The sequence below is a fragment of the Macaca fascicularis genome, chromosome 1 (assembly GCF_037993035.2).
Source record: "Macaca fascicularis isolate 582-1 chromosome 1, T2T-MFA8v1.1".
Classification (NCBI taxonomy): domain Eukaryota; kingdom Metazoa; phylum Chordata; class Mammalia; order Primates; family Cercopithecidae; genus Macaca; species Macaca fascicularis.
This window is the reverse complement of record NC_088375.1, coordinates 114,591,572-114,615,725: the sequence shown is the minus strand read 5'-3', so window position 1 is coordinate 114,615,725 and position 24,154 is coordinate 114,591,572. Positions and strand designations below refer to the sequence as shown.

General features: G+C 44.2%; 1 protein-coding gene across 2 annotated transcripts; it reads right to left on the bottom strand.

Moving 5' to 3' along the window:
* Positions 1-1,118: 1,118 nt before the first annotated feature.
* REG4 (regenerating family member 4) lies at positions 1,119-18,566 on the bottom strand. Of its 2 annotated transcripts, XM_005595106.5 has the most exons (5): positions 16,336-16,482; positions 10,668-10,765; positions 7,046-7,183; positions 5,823-5,928; positions 1,119-1,723 (listed from the first exon to the last, which is right to left on the bottom strand). In XM_005595106.5, the coding sequence occupies exons 1-5, from the start codon at positions 16,400-16,402 to the stop codon at positions 1,656-1,658; spliced, it is 477 nt and encodes a 158-aa protein (XP_005595163.2). In that variant the 5' UTR covers positions 16,403-16,482; the 3' UTR covers positions 1,119-1,655. The 2 variants fall into 2 exon arrangements, with proteins under 2 accessions (XP_005595163.2, XP_045220480.2); XM_045364545.2 differs by lacking the exons at positions 1,119-1,723; positions 5,823-5,928; positions 7,046-7,183 and adding an exon at positions 18,511-18,566 and having other exon boundaries at positions 8,808-10,765; positions 16,336-16,496.
* Positions 18,567-24,154: the final 5,588 nt, after the last annotated feature.

Sequence of the window (24,154 nt, the reverse complement as noted above, 5' to 3'; positions counted from 1 at the left end):
GCACTTGTTCCAACAGGGTTCTACTGTTGTTCTCAATGGTCTGGTATTCCCAATTTATCTTCTATCTCTATCATGCGGTCTGATACTTTTGTTTGTTTCTCTGACAGTGACTTGCCTAGAACCCCCTTGGGAGTTGGTGGTTGCAGTTTTGCTGAAGGTAACTATATGCTTTGAAAGAATGAGCCTTTTCCCTTTGCCTGTCACCTTCTCTGAAATATCACTATTAGGAGAGTTATCTTTTGGGTTATCCAGCCTTTTTATACTTGAGAGGAGCAATACATTCTTTCTGGTGTTTTCCTCTTTGACAACCAAAAGAATGACAAGGGCATGGTGGATGAAGGAAGAAGAAAGGAAGGGAGAGCAGAGGGAGAACTGGTTAGGGCCGAGGCTCCGTGTCTTCCATTTCCCCTTTCTTTTTACTCTTCTTTCAGCCAGCACTCAATAGCTGGTCTTAGCCTGCTAATATGAGAGGGGAGTGTTCTCAGACTAGGGAATAAGACTCGGTGTGTTTACCGGTTGGCAGCACATCATGGATAAAGCAAGTGGCGATCCACACAGCCTGAACTGCACAGCCAACCCACATGGCCTCTCCTGTCTGGTGGCTTTTTCCTCTAAGGAATGCGAATGTGATCATACCGTAGCCATATGCTGTAATCGTTGAGTCCATATTTGCTTCTTTTTACATGACCATGCAGATTCGTGACCTAGGGAGTCATATATCTGTTTGCAGGCAAAATCACCTCCTCATTGAAGTAACCACCCCGTAAGCCATTCCAAACCTCACAGGGCAAAGAGAGTCACACAAGACCACACAGGTTGTCAGTGGCAGTGGGGGAGATGAGCGTCCAGGGTCCAGGTCAGCTCCACCATATCTGCTGTGACTGTCATCCCCCTCATAAGCTGAGAAGCACTCAATTAAATAGCACCCACTTGCCCAACCCTGCTCAGAAGTTGGCAGGCAGGTCACCTGCATCTCTCCTCTCCTTGAACCAGTGCTGTTGCTGGGTTGGAGGAGGTAGAGACTCAGAGGAAGGAGACGAAGAAGCACTTGGGTATATTTCTTGGTCTTATTTCACTTTTCCACTTTCACCACTACTGAACTGGAACACAGCAACCTCTTATTTACACAATGGTTTTTTAAAGGAATGTACGGCCCACATCAGCCTAGCAAGGATTCTACTGGTAAACCTTCCCATGGCCAAAGGAAAAAAAAGCAGGAGTTGAGTGGCTGGGGTGGGGTATAGGCAATGGAGAGAGGGCAGAGGGGTGTAGAAGCTGAAGGGGGCTAGAAGCTTACTCCTGAGTTTCTTCTTCTGTCTTCAGATCTTTACTTCTTATGGCCAAAGATCCGCTGTTTCAATTGGCTGGAGATGCACTCTTCTAGACTGCTCAAGACAGCCAGAGAGAGGGGAGGAGGGAAGAAGGATACTGTGGAAAGGGATGGTGGGGCAAACATTTAGAGCTAGAAGCCACTACTGTGCCAATGCTAAAGTTTCTGTCTCTTAGCCTAAAAAAGCCAGTGCAGTAGGGGCCTTATCGCTCTTAGTTTGCTAGGTTTCCCCTCTGAAATAATGAGCAGATTTAGCCAGGCTAGCAGAAAACAGAAAGGAAGAGCACGGGGCTGTGCAGCAGTTAACAGAATCTTGATTCTTGCTCTATGGTCGGTACTTGCACAGGAAGTGTTGGCGCTTGTTGCATTCGTTGCTGCTCCAAGTTAAAAAGTCTGTAAGAAAATAAACAGACATTTAAATCCATTCAGTCCTGTACTGAGCTTGCCAGAGTTATCCGGGTGTTTTTCTTGGAGTCATAGATAAGGCGATATGATGGTTGACTTTATGTGTCAACTTGGCTAGGCTATGGTGTACAGTTGTTTGATTGCTATGAAGATGTTTTTTAGATATGATTAATGTTTAAATATCAGTAGACTTTGAGTAAAGCAGATGACCCTCCATCATGTGGGTGGGCCTCCTCCAATCAATTGAAGGCCTTAAGAGAAAAGACTGGTCTCCCAAAGAGGAAGAAATTCTGCCTCCAGACTGTCTTTGGACTCAAGACCACAACATTAACTCCTGCAAGAACTTCCAGCCTGCAGGGCGCGGTGGCTCAAGCCTGTAATCCCAGCACTTTGGGAGGCCAAGACGGGTGGATCACGAAGTCAGGAGATCGAGACCATCCTGGCTAACATGGTGAAACCCCGTTTCTACTAAAAAAAAAAATACAAAAAAAAACTAGCCGGGCGTGGTGGCGGGCGCCTGTAGTCCCAGCTACTCAGGAGGCTGAGGCAGGAGAATGGTGTAAACCCGGGAGGCGGAGCTTGGAGTGAGCTGAGATCTGGCCACTGCACTCCAGCCCGGGTGACAGAGGGAGATTCCATCTCAAAAAAAAAAAAAAAAGAATTTCCAGCCTGTTGGTCTGCCCTGTGGTTTTCAGATTTGACAGCCCCCACAACTGCATGAGCAAATTCCTCAAAGTAAATCTTTGTCTCTCTATATATACATCCAACTACTTCTGTTTCCCTGGAGAACCTTAAGACAAATACTAACTTTCCCAATGAAAGAAAAACACTTTAAATGTCACACACCATGGCAAAAGCTCCACTCCAGCACTGCTTTTGAGGAAAGGCAGGGGTTGACATGAATCAACTGAGAACGAGGGGCTCTTGTGTTGAAGCAGGACACAGTGAGGATCTGAGGGTGGCCTTTCCTAGGCTCTAAGAAGCTCCTGTTCAAAGTTAAAAGAACTGAAAGCTGCTAAAGCCATTCACATCCCAACAGGCCATCTGCTTATGAAAAAGGACTGAGCCCAAGGCGGAGGTGGCCCTTTGAAGGACTGAAGTATTTTTGAGGTGAGATCCAGCTATTTCCCTCCCAGAAGCCAAGCTCCACAGCATCACTTGTCATCCATGGGTGCCTGCAGCAGAGCGAGGAGTTGTTCCCTGGCTAGGTGTTTGCTTGGGCCCTGACCTGCAGATCTGACCCTGTTCCCAGTGTGTGTGGGGTGGGTGAGAGCTCTGGGGAGAGGAGGAGGGGAGGTGTGCCCCTCTCACTCCTAGGATGGGGCCTGCCCATGCCAGCATCCATAGTGCTCAGCGCAGGGGCCACAGAGTATAAATGAAATGGGCCCTGCAAGCTTGTGGGTACTTTCACAGTGTGGGGCAAAGAGAATACAGCACAAGGCCATGGGCCAGGCTTGAGACTGACTCATCAGCCGGTCCTTTTGAGGTTGCTGCCCATTGAGCCTGTGGATAAGCTAGTACAGCAACTTCAAACAATCAAGCACAGCACAGCTCACCACGGGCACTAAGCTAGAGAGCTCCACTTTTCCCACCTCACCAGAGGCGGAGTGCAGGGAAGGGTGAGTGAGAGACCTTACTTTCCCTCTCCTCCAGGCCACGGAGCCATGAGCCTAGCTTGCACATGATAAACACGCCACATGTATTCAGATAATTAGGACGATTATTTCCTCCTTTTTATAAAGAGGCATTTGAGGCACAGAGAAGTAAGAGAGCTGCACAGGGTCACACAGCTCAATTAGGAGGAGCTGGGATTCTACCCTGGGCATTCAGAATGCAGAACCCGTGCTCTTGACCTCAATGTATACTGAATATGAAATTTCTTTTCAAACTGCAAAATCCCACTTATCATTGTTAAATGTCTCAAAGTGGACCAGCAAAACGTCAGGAAACACTGCAAGCTGCAATTTTCCAGAGTCACAAAACACATTCTGATGTAAAGGCTCCCCTTTACATCAGAAAGGGTGAGAGAGAAACACACCAAGTAAAATGCTCTGAAATTCTTTCTAAAGAGATATAAAAAAGGAATAGCTCTGTCACAGAGACAGAACAAGAATGTGTGTGTGGCTGTGTATTGGGGCATTAATATTATATAAATTTTGAATTAAAAAAAATTAGAAACAGAGTGGGGAGCAAAATCCATTGTACTGATGTGGCTGAGGGGCATGTGCTTTTAAACTCTACCTTCCACCAGTTCTTCTCAAATCCTTGCTTCATTCCTTGTGCTCTTCTGCCTTGAGAGCCAGTGTTCTGACAGCCACGAGCTGGGTGAGTAACCGTGGGAAAGGAAAGGAACCCAAAGACGTGCTGTTCCCAGAGAGCTTCAGTCTTCCGGTTCCCATCCACACAACAGAGGCGACTCCGCTACTGAAGTTTGCTGATGTGATCACCGACTCACAGGGAAAGGACTTTTGTTTGAGAACTTTGTCCAGTGGGAATGTCAGAATCTGGGGAATGTGAGGGACTTGGGGAGGCATCTGGTCTACTGCTCCCAAACCAGGTCTGGCCTCCAGCCCCAGAGAGTCTGATGTTGCAGGTCTGAAAAGCGAATCCCTGATATTGGTATTTTTACAGTTGTTCCTCATGTGATTCTTTGGTGCCATGGAGCCTCGCTTCTAACACTTTTAATGCGTTAACTGCAATAAAAACTACAACGTCCACCTTTTGCTTGGTTAACTCTGGTTGTAAAGTTTCTCACTGCTTCCTGGGGTAGCTCGTTATGTATTTGAGCAGCGCTAACTCTTCAACATTGTTTTCCTTGATTAGAATAAAAATCCACTTGTGGGTAGCCTCTGCCTATTGGTTTTGGTTGTGTTCTTTCCATCTGAGCCGACTTCTGCCTTGAACAGCAGCAGCTGTGCTCTCACCGGTCTGTGCACATCCCCTCTCTGGCTGTTTATCTCGGAGGGTTTTCCTCAGACTGTGTCTCATCGTGTCTGCCCTTCGCCTCGTGCTGTTAGAAAGTTTTCTCACTCTCTTTTTCCTTCTTATAAGTTTATTCCTCAGACAACATTAAACTTCCCCCATGTCCTGCTGGGGGTGGCTGAGTCCCTCCCTTCCCCAGCCCAATAGCTGAGACCTCAGCCCAGGCCTGCCCCACGCTGACTTCTTGGCTGGCAGGGGGTCCTGGTGTCACTATGATGGCCTATTAGACCCACTGGGATATTCTCAAGTGTATGACCTTTGGCATTGAGGATTCTTTAATATCCTGTGATCTTGTACAGCTGAAGTTTTCTACACCGCTTATTTGTCATGGTTCTCACCAGGGGGTGAATTTGCCCTCTGCAGAAAACACTTGGTCATTCTTGGAGATATTTTTCACGACCTGGGAGGAGGAGTGCTACTGGCACCTACCGATTAGAGACCAGGGATGCTGCTCAACCTTGTGCAAAGTACAGGATAGCCCCCACAACCAAGAAGTACCCAGCCCAAGGTGTCACCAGGATGAATGCTGAAAAGTCTAACTCATGAGCAGAAAGACAAAGAATGAAAGCAGGCCAGGGAAAGGAGGAGGCTCATGCAAGTGTGTGCAGCCTGCACTGAGCTTCAGGCCAGTGCATTCTGGGGACAGGATTCAGGGAAACAGGAGGGAAGAACTGAGGCAAAGACCAGCTTTCCAGGGCTCATGGCAAACCCTCATTTTAAAGAAGTCAGAAGAGATTTATCTGTCTTCACCACATATATTTACTCCCTGTGGTCTGGGTTTCCCAAAATGGGATATATATCCCCCTCATGGTATAGAATATGATTTTAAAATAAGTGTATTTCAGAAAAAATTGAACGGATTTAAAGAAAATATGAGTAAATAACAACAGCTGGAACATTGATAGGACAAAGACTGTAAAGTGATCACAAAGGACTGAAGGTTGGTAACCAATGTCTGTGGCAAGGCCACTGCCCTGCTGGAGAAAAGAGTTGTTAGTGTGGAATGGGGAGGGCAGGAGTCCCCTGTGTCTATTTTTGCTCTTACTAGGTAAAGGGAAGGGTCTACGCATGGAGAAGTGGTGAGGGGCGGTGCATTAGAACTTACTGTTATTGGAGCTCATCTCAGTACAGTGCTTGTTCCCACCCACGGACTTGCTGGACCAGGATCTGTACAGATACATGGCCCCATCAATCCACTGCCACCGCTGCCTCTGCAACAACAGGAGATGGAGAGGCGTACGGCTCAGCAACCCGCCTGCCACAGCCAAGGAAGTCCCTTCAGTCCCCTTTAAAACATGTTTTCATTGCAAACGTTGGGAAAGCGCAGAAATGCTTAAAGAAGGAAAAAGAGAAAGTCATTCCACTCAACCACTAATAGGAAAACATTACCAATGCTACTGCAAGAAATAGAAATAGATGTAAGTATTTATTCCATCTGAATGACAGGGTTCTGACTGATAGCAATGTGAATGCATAAAAATGCAAAATTTCTGATAGTCAAATAAATGACATTAAAAAAATAATTGCATAAAATATTGGTAACAACTACGGTAAAGGATTATTAGTTTTTCTGTAACATAATATTCAAAGAGAGAAAAAGCCATAAGATATTGATAGACAAACACTAAGGGATGAACACATACATATTCATGAAAGAGAGTGATGAATGTGTGGTATCTTCAGCAGTTTTATTAAGAAGCAGGAAGTATGGGGGTTCCCGCTTTATGTTCCCTGTGTTTGTTTGAGTCAACTAAAGAAGTCCCACCAAGCATCTGTCAACTGAAGACCCCACACCTAGACCTCAACAACAGCTGTTCCTTACAAAGGCCGCTCATGTCATTTCTTACAATAAGGTACTGATAAAAAGAACAGGAAGTTACAGCGAAAAGCATCAAGGATAACATAAGGAAAATTAGAGCACCAAAAAAAAAAAAAAAAAAAAAAAAACAGGCTAGCTGAAAGTTTTCAACTTTAACTCAAGATCCAATGGAGATTTGATTGATCTGTCTCATAATAGGCCCGTGTGTACACACACACACACACACACACACACACGAACTTGTTAAGGCTTTAAAACGTTGGTAATTTTGTGTTCTGTCTTTCAGGAGGGCCTTAATTAGACAGAGGTCTATACATTTAAATCATATCCTCCACCGAGGGCCAGAACTGGGTCCCTGACCTTGAGGCCTTGGTCTCTGTCAGCTGGAGGTGCATCTGGAGAAGATCCACCCGCTGTGTCCCTGTTATAGGCCGGGAGGCCATTCCTCAAAAAAGAGGATGCCAGCCTGGCTTTCCCAAGAGGGCCTTTGTGGCCAAGTCTGAGGTTACCTTCTGTGGGTCGTGCAGGCCAATCCATACGGGCTGGCTTCTCTGATAGCCACTTATGTACTCTGCTATGGTGCTGGCTTCCTTTACATTCAGGATAGATGCCAGGTGGGCTCCGTTTTCGTAAGACTGACACTCGAGCTAGTACAAGGAGAGGTCCTGTTAATGATGCCTGCATGTTTAAAGCACAGCCCTCTCCTCAGAACGCTAGTCCAAGCAGGAGGGACTCACACAGCCCCCACGTCCTCCACACAGAGTGCTCTAAACCCCACAGAAGGCTTCCTGCCAGCCTGGCAGAAAACACAACTACCGCAGCGTTCGGTCTCGAGAAAGAGGCAGTGCAAGGCCAGGGCGAGAGATTGAGGGTCTGAGGACATGCCCGGGATCCTGGTCTTGCCTCTCAGGGCATATGTGACCTTGACAAGTCACTTCACCTCTCTGAGGCTCAGTTTCTTCATCTGTAAAATAATTACTGCTACCTATGACCTGTCATGAGACCTATTGTGTTATAATACTGCATTTCAACAGATCTAAGAAACTGCTGATTGTAAAATGTGGCATTATTTTATGTCCCATGAAGAAAGAAAATAAAATCACTGTCAATGAATCTATGATACACTGTGACACAGCGTGTTTGTAGCACACACCTGATTTCAGAAGTGTCAGAATGTGAATACAATGTGCATCAGAGAACAGACGTTACAGCAGTGCTCTTTGCGGGACACCTCCAATACACTGGGCACCCCACCATTCAGTCCTAACAGCAGCCCAAGGAGATGGGGCCCACCTTTAGTTTACGGATGGGGAGACAGGGGATCAGGAAAGGGCAACTGGACACAGGAAGAGAGCCCAGCTCTCCCTAATTCCTAAGCCTACATTGTGTTTATTTTAAATTATTATTAGCCGGCTGGGCGTGGTGGCTCAAGCCTGTAATCCCAGCACTTTGGGAGGCCAAGGCAGGTGGATCATGAGGTCAGGAGATCGAGACCATCCCGGCTAACACGGTGAAACTCCATCTCTACTAAAAATACAAAAAATTAGCCGGGCGAGGTGGCGGGCACCTGTAGTCCCAGCTACTCAGGAGGCTGAGGCAGGAGAATGACGTGAACCCAGGAGGCGGAGCTTGCAGTGAGCCGGGATCGTGCCACTGCACTCCAGTCTGGGAGACACAGCGAGACTCCATCTCAAAAAAAATAAATAAATAAAATAAATTATTATTAGCCTATGTTACATAAGAATAACACATTGTAAATTGTAAGCAGTGGTCTGTAACTCATTTTGACTTGCTAGTGAATGGGCATCGATCAATTGCCTAAACATATGAGGTGATCCTCCGGAGGAGAGGAGTCAGCTCCCCGTGCTGGTGGAGAATCCCTGCCGATTGAAGGTGAATGTGCCCACTGCTTTGCCTTTCCTCAGCAGTAACCATGCCACCAAATCTGGTTGGATTTCGGGGTTTCCTGGGCACTAGAGGCAGATATGTAGCTATCCGCTTTGTTGCAACTTTTAAAACTTTCAGCTCTAATCCCAAATCTGTTTTACTCCTTTATGTCTGCATATCGATCCCAAATTTTTCCTTCTGAGGTCCTTTGCAAAAGTGCTGTCTTCTTTCACATCCAAGGCCATGCAATCTGAATTTTTCTTGTGGGTGAATAAATGGTAATCACTCACAGTTTTAAGGATTGTATGAAACACATGACATGACAAATTCTTGTTCTGTACCCAGAAACCTGTTGTTCAATTAAACAAGGCAAATGTTTATATATATGGGGGTGTGTATGTAAACTTTATTTTATTCTCTTCTGAGGTTGTGTTACATGACAAGAAATTGAATTAATTCAATAAAATTTTAGTTTGGGTTGCTTAGGTTTTTACTGATCCCATTCTTGCTTTTACTAATTTACCCAAGATTAGATGTGATTACTATTTAATAATAATTTAGTCCTCACACTGACAAACCACTTACAATACCAGCATGCTTCTATCACTGTAATTCTATTTAATTCTCAGGCCCATGAGGCATGCCAGCCAGATGACCAGACAGCATTTATTGAGTGCCCACTGGGTACCAGCCACAAAAGATCCTGTGTCAGAAGGGGAAACAGACTTGGAGTATGTACGCGATAGCCTCCCTCCCAGTTCACACAACTGGTACTGCTGGAGCTGTAACTAGAACTCAAGCCTCTGCTTCTCAAGCTCAAGGTCGCATGTCCATGTGCTTCTCACGTTGCCTCCATCAGCTTCCAGGGGTCTCAAGAGCCAAGGGCAGTAGCAACACTGGTGAGGAATCGGGGAGCCGCACAGCCCTTGTTGGGTTTGAGGGGTCCCCTTTGGCCTTACCGTCCCAGCACCCCCTCTGCATCCTGGTCCTGTTAACTTTGTTTGAGGTTCAGCGTCAATTCTGTGGGCTGTTCTTTCTTGAGACCCTGAATTGGTGTCTACCATGTGACATAGGCTTTATGCAAGTTGTTTTAATGAATCCTCCTGACATGTCCATGAAGTAAAAAGTATTATCCCACTTTCCAGTAGGGAAACAGGTAAAGGGAGGTACCTAGTGAATTGCAGCGTAGTGATGTAAACTCAGGTCTCTATTACTCCACGGTTCCCAGACATCTTCCTCTTTGTTCTCTTTGTTTTCACAGAGAAAGGCTATTCCTCTCCACGAGCTCATTTTATTTCCAGGGACAGAGTCTGGGAAGCCCTTTCTTCACTCTGTTTCTCTCCCCTTTTCATACAATTATTCAGGACTCAGCTCAGACTTTGCTGGGGTTGCTGCATCAGTTATTCTCAGTGTAAACTTGGGCAAGTCATTTATACTCATGCTGCATTGAAACGTTCTGTTTCAATGTCGCAATCCTGCATTAACCCTGGGCTTTCTAAGGCCAGAGAATACATTCATAGCCTCAGTAGCTGGCACGTGGTAGGTGCTTCATTCTGCTTTTGTTTGTTTGTTTTCTGTTTTTCATTGTCTAGTTTTATACAGGGATTCTAAGACCACATGGGCCCAGATCATGCCAAATATACCTATATGACTCCCCCAATTAATCACAATTCGGCAGCAGCGACTCCCCACACGTGGCTGAGATAACTTACTTTGACTGTCTATTTGGTGATCTCTCAGACAAAGCTTCAATGAAATAAAATGGACATGTTTGTGGACTGTGTAGAGCAGTGGAAAAGTTTCCACATTTTCTTGGACGCTTCACCTTCTGTCGGCGGCTCCAAGGTGTCTGCTCCAGGCGTGTCTACACACCTCTCTCTGGTAGATCTCTTACAGGAACTTCATTATCCTTTCTGTGAATTCCTCATCTTCTCTTCCTCCTTTGATTGATGTATTTCTGTCTCCTTTACTGACAGTGAGCTTGCTGAGGGTAGGGGCTATTTCCTATGTATCCGTATGTGCTTGTAGCCCATCTAGGGTGTGGCATACAGCACCTGCTTCAGCAATGCTTATGGAATTGAAAGAGTTGAACACACAACCCTCTTCTCTCCATTTCACCAGCCAAAGGGGTTTCTCTTCATAGTGCCCAGGAAGGACACTTGATCCTGAATCAAATGAGATCTGGGGCTCTGGCTGGTCCTTTGCTCTAGAAAGCCCAGGCCAAGCAGGCGGCAAATTTCTTACCTCAGCATCAGACCAGTTCCTCAGCTTCCTGAAGTAACCATAGCAATTGGGCTTGTGGTAAAACCATCCGGGAGCACAGCTGGGTCTCCTGATGACATCTGCACATAAACAAGAGGCAATTGCATGTTATGATAGCAAAAACAATCAATTCCCAGACTTGATACGGTTTGCAATCAGGAACCCCTTGAATGAAGAGAGTCCCTTCATGAAGATTCCTGCTACACTGTCAAAAATGTATACAGTTTACCCTTCTCCTGGCTTTTCCCAAAGGGACCTAAGGCCTTTTACCAGTGTGACTGTGTTTCTGCGATTACTGGACACTGCCTCTGAACTGACACTAATTCCAAGAGAATGTCACTGCGGTCCACCAGTCAGAGTAGGGGTTATGGAAGTCAGGTGATCAATGGAGTTTTAGCTTGATCTGCCTCACAGTGGGTCCAGCGAGTCCACTGGGTCCCCTGAACCCATGCTGTGGTTATCTCCCCAGTTCTGGAATGCATAATTGGAATAGACACACATACATAATTGGACTAGATAGACACACATAACTGGAATAGATTCTCAGCAGCTGACGGAATCTTGTATTAGTAGTGAAGGTCAAACAACTATGATTTAAGGCATCACAAGAGTGGATGAGGGACATAAATTGGTAGTTTGGGGCATTCCAAGGAGGGAGAAGTCACTTTGGCCTGGGAGACAAGGGATGGGTTACATGGCAACTTGACTGGAACTTGAGCATAGGTGGGCTATGTGTCAGTACTGGGGGAGGGAACATTTTAGGCAAAAGAAGCAGGAATGTGAGGGCATGCATAGAAACAGCAAGCACTTAAGTCTGCCTTAAGGGCTTAAGAGACAGGGTGTCCATCAGGCAACCGTGGCAGAAATAGGAAAGAGCCAGGACCTAGAAGCAAAGGAATCTATGATTCAGGGAGGCACATGATTTTCCTGCTAGTCAACTGGTGAATGGGCAATGTCGCTGTATCTGAAGGTTTATAAAGAGGGGGAGATGGCTGGATGTACAGAGGCACCAGGTGATCAAGGGGATGTCAAGCTAGCAAGTGTAGGCTTTGTGACCATGTGGCTACCTTCTGACACCATGATGGGTGCAAAAGTGTTTCCTTCCATAAGGGATGTCCACAGACTGCAGCTGTCATAACAGTGTGTTTTCTCTCCTCATTCAAATGATACTACTGTCTCCTATTTGCCCCACTCTTCTGTTTTATTTCAGCCCCTGCCTGTACATCTCCCAGGGCTCCCCATTGCTTTCAGAGGAGCTCTCTGCTCATCTAGCATGTAAAAGATTTTATAACCTGGCTGTATGCCCCTATCCAGCCACATGCTTCTGTGCCACAGTCCCAGCTCCGTCTTGGAACATGAATGCTCAGTGTAGCTTTAGATCCTTTGTCTGTGCTATTCCTGGTATCTGTGAATAATGAATAATGACCAACCTAGCTAAGGCAAGGCAGGAAAGGTTTCAGTGAGTATGTCAAATATACTACAAACAAACAGCAAAGATATTCATGTATTTAAATGCTTCATCTTCTACTACATTCAGAAATATGAACATAATTTTGTGATAAATAAAACGCAGCCTTTATGCCATTGCTGTTACTACTAGTACCACTGTCACCAGCTTTTGTAGATAAGGTGCTTGACTTTCTATCATCTCTCTGTTCTCTCCCTGTCTTTGTACTCTCCATCTCTGTCTCCTTTGTCTCTGTGTCTTTGTGTGTCCCTCCTTGTCTATGACTATCTGTTTTCTGCCCTCATTCTTTTTTCTCCCTCTCCTTGCTCACTTTTCTATCTCTCTCCCCTCCCCTTTCTGCCCCTCACCCTGCGAGGTGCTTTCTTGGTGCCAGGCACCATGTTCAGTGTTTTATCCATATTGTACTTTTAACAAGATTGCTTGAGGAGGTGGGGAAACAGGCTCAGGGTGGTCATCTGCCCAAGGTCACACAGAAAGATAGAAAAGCTGCTTTGCAGATCCAGTTCTCTATGACTTAAAAATCTATGTTACTGCCACCAGCCCTCCCAATATTTATAAACATGAGAAATTCAAAACTTAGCAACAGAAATAATTAACTGGGCTGCCTTGATTATTTTGTCAGGAGGAAAAGAAATCCTTGCACTTCAAGGAAAAATTGATCTTCTTAAGAGAAGGCCGGCCATTGATTACCGGAGGGCAGACATGACATGGGCTTGAATTTCAGAAAGGGACAGCTGCGAAAACATGCCTTCCATTGTAATACCGGTGAGACTGTTCTGAAAGAGGTGGCAAAGAGGAACCCAAATCTCTGACCTTTGGCCCGAGGACAAAGACCCCTGGCCTCACACCTGGGGCTCCTGGTTTGGTCTTGTGCCCTCTGAAGCAACTCTCCTTGGCATTCTGTGAGCAAACATATTAGGACAGACCCTCTACCACCATGGTCCTTGTTTCCCCCGGATCCAAGCCGTGAAAGCAGAGGGCCTAGGGACATACGCAGAGGACTTGGAGGGACAGAGTGGTCAGAGTGAAGAAGACCCAAGACCATGCTGGAGCCCAGACAATCACAACTCTCTCTCTTCTCTTTCTCTCCTTTCTCTGACTCTCTTTGTGTTTCTCTGAGTGTTGCTCTCTGACCATCTCTCTGTGTTCAATTTTCTCTGTGCATCTCCGTCTTTGACTTTCTATACATCTCTCCGTTCTCTCCCTGTCTTTGTGCTTTCTGTCTCTTTTGTCTCTCTGCCTATGTGTGTCCCTCCTTGCCTATGACTGTCTGTTCCCTGCTTCTAATTCTTTTTCTCCCCCTCCTCTTTCCTCCCTTCATCTCTCTCCCCTGCCCTCTGCCCCACACTCTGCAATGTTGCAGCTATGGCCGTGAGCCCCCTGGTGGAGACATTTTAGCTCCTAGATACGCAACTAACAGCCGCTCTGCTGTGCTGTGGCTCTGCCTTCTGCTACCCCACTCCCATCGCCCAGGCTAGAGTGCAGCGGTGCCATTTCAGCTCACTGCAGCCTCGACTTCCCAGGCTCAGGTGGTCCTCCCACCTCAGCCTCCCGAGTAGCTGGGACTACAGGTGAGCACCACCATACCAAGCTAGTTTTTTGTACTTTTTTTTAGTAGAGACGGAGTTTCGCCACATTGCCCAGGCTGATCTCGAACTTCTGGGCTCAAGTGATCTACCCACCTTGGTGTCTCAAAGTTCTGGGATTACAGGCATGAGCCACCGCACCCGGCCTTACTCCACACATTTATTGAGCATTTACTATGTATCCGAGAAAGGTCCAGACCATTTACATATATTCTAATCATCTTCATCATAACCTTGTCATTATTCCTATGTTCCAGATGAAGAAGCAAAGGCAGAAAGAAGTCATCATGTCCCAGGATCCTACAGCAAATAAATGATAAAAGCAAGATTTGACCCCAGACAGACAGTCTGACTCCAAGTCTTAGTCATCTTAGTAATGATGCTCAAGTTAATGCTTTAAATCCTATATGGGTCAAGCACATCCGTTGAGATTATTTTGTTTAATTACCAGAGCCTCCCTGAGAGATAGGTGTGGATAACCATTTCCATTGTACAGAGAAGGGAACCTCCTCACAGAGGTGAGTAAACTACTGAGGTTATCCAGATGGGGAGTACGGTGCAAACTGGGAGAGAAGTCAATGTTTCCATGGTGGCCTTAGAATGTTGACCCCACCTCACATGGTGCTAGAGCCCCTCATCTCTACACATGCATTGTCAAGAGGTTTCAGCTTCCAGCGTCTTGCCTGGACTACTCTAATACTCTTTCTACTCCATCACTTATTACATGTGTGACCTTAGAAACGTGATTTAATCTCTTTTAGCTTTACTTTTCTTGTCTGTACAGAGGGATCAACAATATATGCCTTCTTCACACAGTTGTTGGGAAGATTAATTAAGATAACTCACGTACAGTGATTAGCACAGAGCTTAGTGTATAGGAATTGTTCGATAAACAGTAGCTAGTTAAAACCTGAAACTATTAACACCCATCATCATTACTATGTAATAGTTTTGAAAATATAAGGCAGATGAAGTTTTTTAGTGTCCATAAATGATGTTGCTCTATGTCTGTCCGCTCGCTGAATCAATGCCATGAATTGCTTCAGGTGAAGGGCAGGTATCAGGACAAAGAACTCACTGTGGAAGCAACAAGAGTCTAATATTCACTGAGAGAGAAGATTAATTTCTAAGTCCCCTCTATTTCTCTTAAGTAGGGCAGTGCAAAGAACATTTAGGATATGTCATAAGGGAGGATCCCCAAGATAGTAAAAATAAGTAGAATGTCTTTCTACAGCTGGGAGGGAGATCTACCTGGAAAAAGAGAAATTGAAGGACCTGTGGTGAATGTTGTGTCTGCATTTCCTCCTCAGGAGAGAAGCCAGAGAGGTTAGTGAGATCCCAGGGGTGGGAAGAGGGTTGCATCACATTCCCCAGGATATAGCTCGGGCAAATTTCAAGTTTCATTAAGGAGGCCTGAAGTCAGCACAGAACAAGAGTGGCAGGGAACCACCTGGCCATGTAGAAATGGCCACAGAAGACAGCTCTGCAGGAGGGGCTCAGGAGCAGCCCCTCAGAGCCTTGCACTCTCTTGTATGGTTGCTCTCACATGGCTGAGTTCCACAGGTCCTGAGAAGCCTGAGATAGTTCAGCGAACGGGTGTAGGGTTGAAGGCAAAGAGCCATGGAGGACATATTAAGGATAAGCTATGACTAGGACCACCGACTGCAGCCATAGGGGCCAAGACGATGCCCAAAGAACCTTGCTTCTCTTCGTATGTCCTTCCAAACCATCCTACCGTTGGCCGAGGGCATTCCCCAGCAGTAGCAGTGCTAAGTAACTGACAGCACTGGACCCCTCTGGAAGCCCTCTTCTCAACAGAGGCAATGCTCAAACATGGATTCTTCACTCACTCTTACATGCCCAACACCCAGCAAGGCCACATGGGACTGTGAAAGGCACTAGAAGCCCAAACATCACTTAGTCTTACTGTGTGACGTTGGGCAAATCTCTACCCTTTTCTGGAATCCATTTTCCTTGTAAATAGAACAAAGAAATTACATCAGATGAGATCACATTTCATTTCCTTCCATTTCTGGTATTCTGTGACATTTCTTCTTAGCTCACTTGTACAGTGTTCCTCCCCTGCTTTCTCTATTGGTGGATTCTACAATATTGCTACTCACTTTGTTGCCATGTTACTTTGCACTTGATGTGTGATCTATAAATGTTTAAGCGCCATCTCTCCAACTCGACTGTAGGTCCCTTGCAAACTGGAATCCCTAATAATGCTCAAATGGTAAACCAGTGCATTAGCATTGAGGAATTCTGATTATGGCTATGACTTATTGACAATCTGCTAGGCAACAGGTGTTTTAAACACATTATCTCTGCCCTTCACAAAAAAACTTGCTAAATTAATGTTATAACTTACACTTAACTGATGATTTAAGTATGGGTTATAATCATATGGTATTGGGTTTTGTTGGATTCTACAGCCCTTGAATTTTTTAGTACTTATCTTTGTTTTTCATCTCCATGTTTAAAAACCTATTTCTTGCAGTTCCTAAATGTTTTTGTGGGTGAATGGAAGGGTGTCCCACGTGGGCTGTGTGAACACTGGCTGTGCCTCAGTTTCAGCTAAGTGATGGATACTCACCACCCAGGACTCCTATTTTGGCCAGGCAGTTCAGCAATAGGAGCAACCGCATGCTTCTGGAAGCCATCTTCCTCCTCCCCTGAGGATGTAGCTACTGCAAGGATCTCAGAGACCTTACAAGCGCTTCTTTAAAACTCCTGGGTTCTCCTTGATCTGCAAATCTGAACACATTTGCACAGGTGAGAAGGACCCAGGAATCTAGATGCCGACTCACATATGGAGGAAAATAATACAACATTTTCCTGGCTAAATCCAGACTTTATAATGAAGGGAATCTCAAGTTAGATGTACAGGTTAGAAACTTTTAAGAGATTTTGTTCTTACCTGCAAGACCTCCTAGGCAGGTGCCAGAGATCTAACTATAGCAGGCTGAACAGTTTCACAGTCTTAATGGAGGCAATTTGTAAACCACCGAGCATTCGCCCCTGTTAGCTTCAGGAGAGCCAGCAGAGGGCGCCCAAGGCAAGCTTCCTCACTGATAAGGCGGATATGGGCATTTTGTGTCAAGAAAATCCAATAGAGTGGCTCCGACGTTGAATTTTTAAATGCTAAAATTAAACGTGAGCACAGTGTCCAATACCCACATTTTACAGATGAGAAAACCTAAGGTCAGTAAGTATGAAGTCATTTGTTCATGGACAGCAGCTACAAGCGGATCTGACTCCATCAGCACTCTTTTGTTTACGCTTAGTTGACATCATTTTTAAAAATAAAGAACATGGCTTTATCTTTTCCCCATTAGCAAACAACACATGAGCTATTAGAAAATCAATGCAAAACTAGAAAATAAGAAGTAAACCCCACCTCCAGGAGATAGATAATTTGGTGAGTAGCCTACAGATATCTTTCGTGTACAATTTTATATAAATGGGATCTTATTGTCCCATAACCTGGTTTTGTTTCTCAGAAAAAGATTGATTGTAATACATTTTCTTGCACTCACATAACTTTCATGCATTTTAAATTTTTTCTTTAGTATAAATTCTCGTATGTAGAGTCGTGGCATCACACAATATGCACACTGCCATTTTAATACCCTTTGTTAAATGTATGGGCTGTGCCATTTACCTCATTAATAGGGCACTAAAAGGATGGGTTCCCTAAGCTCCCAGTGAATGCTTAATTTTGTCAAATTTTTGGTTAATTTTTGGTATATTAAAGAACTTTAGTGATTTAAAATATTTTATAATTACTAATGAAGTTGAACATCTTTTTATATAATGATTTGCTTTTTGTATTTGGTGAATTTTCAGTTTGCAGTTTTACGCATTTTTCTATTTCATTGTTTTTTTCTCCAATTTGTGAGATTCTTTTTGTATGTTTATTGCATTTCACGTGTTACTTATAGTATTTCTCAGTTGGTATTTTTCTCTTATAATTTTTGCCATTCTGAAATTTTCAAAAATATTATTTTTTATGTTTTTAAAAATATTTTTTAAATTTATATTTATATCAAAAGACTGCCCATTACTGTCCCATAAGGTTAAACTATTTATCAGTGTTCTCTTCTATTTTCATCTGTCTGGACTTTGTTCTAATATAAGTATGAAACTGAGTTCTGGATTTCCCTCCCAAATAATTATTAAAATGAGTTAATTCATTGAATCCACATTTAATCATACTTTGTGATTAAAAAATCTGAATATACAATCTAACTCTCAAATAAAGTGAACTGGCATTCATCGAATGCCTACCTGTCATGTTCATAAGTAAGCTGCACTAGGCCGGGTGTACTGGCTCATGGCTGAAATCCCAGCACTTTGAGAGGCCGAGGTGGGTGGATCACCTGAGGTCAGGAGTTCGAGACCAGCCTGGCCAACATGGTAAAACCCTGTCTCTGTTAAAAAATACAAAAATTAGCTGGGCGCGGTGGTGTAATCGCAGCTACTCAGGAGGCTGAGGCAGGAGAATCACTTGAACCTGGGAGGCAGAGGTTGCAGTGAGCTACCAGACTGCAGAGCCAAGATTTAACCCAACAGCTTGACACCAAACCCAATGCTCTTTACAGTGAAGGAAGAAAAGAAGGTAAATAATTTAAATCAAACAACACAGCAACAGAAAGCCTGACAAGCCTCGCTAGAAATACAATTTGTCATTTCTGGCCTGGCTAATAGCTGACAGAGGAAAACAGATGTTTAAAGAAAGCCCCCCATCATCAACCGCAAGGAGGATTACCTGTTTGGCAACCAAGACTGACTCTGAGGGCCCCTGCCTTCTTCAGTGTCTCCAGTGGTCCCTGTCAAAGTTTCCAGAGCTTTTATATCTTCTTGCCTCAGGAATTAATAATCTTTACTTTAATCATAAAGCAATAATATTATTTGAGAAAAATAATCCATCCATAAAAGTCTTATCTACAGTGAAAAAAATGAATCATATGAGAGACGACTTGAGAATGTACATAAGGTGTGCTCTGACTAGCCAGGAAAAGAACCTCTCCCTGTGTGCAAACAGAATCTTTTCTTTACGTCCCGTTATGAAAACTGACAATATCCTGCAATCTGTTATACGCCCATCTTCCTCTCCCCTTAAGTTACTTTTTCATGGCTGTCTTTTCATCCCTTGGTATTGTGGATTTCTTTTATTTCTCTTTTACTTCTAGAAGGATTTTCTGTCAGGGTCAGGCATGGGTTATGACCCATGCGGTGGGACTTGAGGCCCACACACAGATTTTCCTCCTAAAGCACCAACTCCACTCCCTCAACATGCATGAGTTTCCTCAGAGATCTACTATTTGAGCTTCTCCCATGGAACAAGGGTGATCATGTCAAAATAGCTTACATCAACAGAGTGTGTTACAGTAAAGGGTTTTCCCTTAAGTCATCAAATATCCTTGTGAGCAGCACAGGACAGACATTCCCATTACACACTCAAGAAACCAGACCTTGAGAGAGATTAGAAACCTTCCAAGGTTCACAACGCTGGTCAGCAGTGGACCTGGACACTGAAACTTGTCCTTCTGACTCCAAATCTAGCCATTTGCTGAAATACAGTCCTACTGAAAAATAAGCTATTTGAAAAAAGTAACAAGATTTTCTTTTCCAGCGTAGATGGCAAAGGATTACGTTGTAGGTGCCAGAGATGACTCAACTTCAAACTACGGATTTAAGACTGTAAAGGACCTTTATGTCTGGAAACTTTAAGTCTGGAAGGGACCATAGTAGTTATCGAATCTTACTCTTTTGTTCTACTGGTGAGGAAAATGAGGCCTAGGGAAACATTGTGACTAGTTTACTGCACAGACAGTTGTGGGTGAAGCTGATATCAGAAGCCAGCTTCCTTGCTCCCAGCTCAATGTTGTTTGAAAAATGCTACTCAGGCCGGGCGCGGTGGCTCAAGCCTGTAATCCCAGCACTTTGGGAGGCCGAGACGGGCGGATCACGAGGTCAGGAGATCGAGACCATCCTGGTTAACACGGTGAAACCCCGTCTCTACTAAAAAATACAAAAAACTAGCCGGGCGAGGTGGCGGAGGCCTGTAGTCCCAGCTACTCGGGAGACTGAGGCAGGAGAATGGCGTGAACCCGGGAGGCAGAGCTTGCAGTGAGCTGAGATCCGGCCACTGCACTCCAGCCTGGGTGACAGAGCGAGACTCCGTCTCAAAAAAAAAAAAAAAGAAAAATGCTACTCAGTCTTTGTTATTAGATTTTTTCCATCAGGTGCATAAATTCATGGTAGGACATGAGAAAGTAATGCTTTCATGGTTTACAAAGAACATTTTCGAGAATCTCTCCCATTCTAATGATGCTCTGGGAGAAGAGCACACGGCTTGGGCTCCTATGGCTGTTGGTTCAGGTCCGCATTCTGTTATGCACTCACTGTGTGACACCGGGCATGATACTGAGCCTTTTGGACCCTCAGATTAGATAGATCTTCTGTGTTCTCACCAGCTATTACAACCCTCAGTCTGCTACCTCCATGCTGTTATATAAAGATTTAAAGCCTTTAGGACCCTGAGGTTGCTAATCTGTACATGGAATGATGGTATTACTAGATCAATTTATTTGCTGCACTACTTGTTTGACACAAACCTCTTTCTCTTTAGGCAGCTGGATGGGAATCATCATTGCTTCATGGCACAGTGGTGTACAAAGATGTTAACTCCAAGTCTTTTAACTTCAGAAGTCCTGGTCCAGATGTAAGACAGAAAAGTTCTGACAAAATGGTTGATTAGATAGATCTCCTGTGTTTCCACCAGCCATCCCAACCCTTAGTCTGCTACCCCACACCATTATATAGATTGAAAGACTTGAGATGGGAGAGAAGAGAGTAGAACAGATGAGAAAACTAGATGTTCATAGGTCTTTTAAGAGGTCTCTCACTGAACCCTCACATTGACTAGCTCCAAATGAAGGCAGTGATAGGACTCACATAAACCTTTGAGATGCAAGAATATAAAGGACCAGAAAAATATCTGAATCAAAAAGGTCCACTGAATAGTACGTTTATTTTTTTAAAATGTCTACGTATAGACACCTCATACATGAAATGTACAAAGTGAGAATCCTCAAAGTCCCAAATCAGCAACAATCACCTTCAAAGTAACAAGGATGGGGATGGCACCATAATGGAGAGATACAGTGGAGGCCAGGCAGCTTTTGAATACTAACTTTATTTCTTTATTTCTTTATTATTTTTAATTTCAATAGGTTTTTGGGGGAACAGGTGGTGTTCAATTACATGAATAAGTTCTTTAGCAGTGATTTCTGAGATTTGGGGGCACCCATTACCCAAGCAGTGTATACTATACCCAGTGTGTAGCCTTTTCTCTCCTGCCACCCCCACCCTTTCGCCTGAGTCCCCAAAGTCCAGTGGATGGTTCTTGTGCCTTTGTATCCTAATAACTCCCACATATGACTGAGAACATACAATGTTTGGTTTTTCCATTCCTGAGTTACTTCACTTAGAATAAGAGTCTCCAATTCCATCTAGGTTGCTGCAAATGCCATTATTTCATTCCTTTTTATGGCTGGGTAGTATGGAACTCTAGCTTTAAAGTGCAAAGGAAAACAACTTTCACTGGAATTCTGTACCCAGCCAACCAACCATTAAGGGTTAGTATGACAAAAAGATATGTTACAGTTATAAGAACGTAGTTAAGATTGCTATCCATAGACTCATGGAAATTACTGCCTAAGCATGCCCTTTGTCAAAAAATAAAAGAATCCTAGAAGATATGTTACAATAAAGAAATAAGTGTTGACTGTATTAAATAGTTATAACAATGTTTAAAATAAAATTAATAGTACCTTTATTTTATTTTTAATATAAGTAGGAACAAAAATACCAGAAAATAACAACTGAGATTAAAGGGAGTTAGCAATGAAGTGAAAATATTCTAAGATCTGGCCGGGCGCGGTGGCTCATGCCTATAATCCCAGCACTTTGGAAGGCCAAGACGAGCGGATCACAAGGTCAGGAGATCGAGACCATCCTGGCTAACACAGTGAAACCCCATCTCTACTACAAATACAAAAAATGAGCCGGGCGCGGTGGCGGGCGCCTGTAGTCCCAGCTACTCAGGAGGCTGAGGTGGGAGAATGGCGTGAACCCAGGAGGCAGAGCTTACAGTGAGCCGAGATGGTGCCACTGCACACTGCACTCCAGCCTGGGTGACAGAGTGAGACTCCATCTCAAAAAAAAAAAAAAAAATCTGATCCTGATTAAATTGAGACTTCATTAGAAAATGTTAATTTAAGTATATGTGTTATCAGAGGCCTTTTTTGATAATGCAGACTTGATGTTGCTGCACTTACGATGAAATATTACAATTGAGCCCCACAGTCACCAAGACTTCCAGTAGAGCAGGAAAGTCTTTCTGAGTCGTACACCTTCACGTCACTCTTGCCTCCAGCACTAATACTCCATGCACTCAAATCTGTGCTCCTTCAACACCACATGTTGGTACTTCCTGGAACAACCCCATTCGAGGTCACACCTCCATGCCTTTTTTCATGTCATTCCTCTGCTTGCAATGCCCTTTTTCTCATTCCTTGTGTGGGCATGTTTATTCATCTTTTAATTAATTCATTCAATAAATATTGGATGTGATTAAGTGCAAGAATCTGGGTATATGGGTGTAGGTGCGGTAGGGAAGGGGACAGAGGTGAGAAAAAGTTGAAGAACAGCCATCTGGTTTCTGTCCTGCAGGATCTTACCACAATGACAACTTGGTTTGGTTTACAGCATTACTTTGGAGGCTTTTCCTAATTCTACTCTCTGACAGCAGAAATGCCTTCCGTTGTGCTCACATACCCCACGCCTGGCACTTAGAGTCTCTGTTTTCTGGTTGGCTACCTGATATATCGCTAAGCTACTTTAGGTCAGGGATCATACCTCCTTCCTCCCTTTCACCTTATGCTCAGCAATTTTTAGTAGCAAAACTAACCCAAAGAAGAGTAGTTGCTTCAAAATCTGCCTCTTTTCTTCTTACGTATTTCCATCTAGCGGTTCTAGGGAACAAGCAAGCTCACTCATATCTTTCTTTTTCCCACAGAGGAAACTTCACTTTATTTTTATTTTTTTCTTTTGAGATGAGTCTCACTCTGTTGTCCAGGCTGGAGTGCAGTAGCGTGAGCAGCCTCCTATGCAGCCTCGACCTCCCAGGTTCAAGTGATTCTCCTGCCTCAGCCTCCCAAATGATTGGGATTTTAGGTGCCCAATACCATGACCAGCTAAGTTTTGTATTTTTAGCAGAGATGGGCTTTCACCATATTGGTCAGGCTGGTCTGGAACTCCCGACCTCAGGCGATCTGCCTGCCTCGGCTTCCCAAAGTGCTAGGATTACAGGCATGAACCACTGCATCCAGCCCAGGAAAACTTCACTGAACATATTTTTGGAGAAGACATTCACTTCTTTGTCAGGGAGAAATGCCTTATTTCCTCTCTTGGAAGAATTCATGCTCTAAGCCCACTTGAACCAGTGAAAATTCCTCTATGAGGTGATTTAACTTGGCTTCCTATAAAACTCCAAATGGAAACCTGTGCATTAGTACATCCCTACAGGTAGACAGTACATTTCTCAAAAGTGGTATGTGATTAAACATGCTTAGATAAAAGTGAATATTCTGATAAAAAATTAAAATGTGATCTCTCTCCATAAGTCCGCAGATATGCAGTAAACTCTCATCAGTTTGTGACATGCTGGTACAGCTGTCAAACAGAATTCCCTAAGATAATGGATGCATTCTAATCTGTGGTGTCAGTGAGGTAGTCACTAGCCACATACGGCTATCAAGCACTCAAAATGTGAAGACTAAGAATGGGGAATTGAATTGTGAACTTCATTTAATTCCAGTTAGTTAAACTTAAGTTTAAACAGCTATGTGTGGCTAGTGGCTGCCATATTGTACAGCACAAACCAAGAAGACAGGGGCGATTTTTTTTGTGGAAACAAGTTGATGTGGAACAAAAGATGAATTGTTCCTGTTTGCAGGGAAGCTTAGAGACAGAGGGAAACTCATGGAAGTAGGTTCTGAGTACTGAAGGAATTGTGGGGAGTTTAGGGGAAAGCTGTAGAACTTGTATTTGAGCCAAATGTAAGTAGGTCGCCAAGCAGGAGTGTCTCAGCTGACACCTAGGGTACACTTTAGAAAGAAATCATTGTCATTCTCTGCGATGTGATAGACTGAGTCTGGAGTTCTTTTGTCACATCTACAGCCCAGTTTTCTTCCTCTGCTTTCCCTTGTTCAAGCTTGGATGCGATTCCTTTCCCTTCCTCTTCAAATGACTGATGACCTTCATTTTGAGTCGAATAGAGGAACTTCTCAATATTTCTTCATTTGAGGTCACGGGTAAATTGCCTATAGTTTCAGTCTGACAGT

Bases quoted from the DNA above. Each gene is read 5' to 3' on its own strand.
- REG4 (XM_005595106.5), bottom strand. From the start codon at position 16,402: ATGGCTTCCAGAAGCATGCGGTTGCTCCTATTGCTGAACTGCCTGGCC. The intron at 7,184-10,667 runs GTAAGAAATTTG...TCCTTGTACTAG, and splicing joins GGAACTGGTCTGATGCTGAG to CTCGAGTGTCAGTCTTACGA. The intron at 1,724-5,822 runs GTAAGTTCTAAT...ATTTTCTTACAG, and splicing joins TGAGATGAGCTCCAATAACA to ACTTTTTAACTTGGAGCAGC.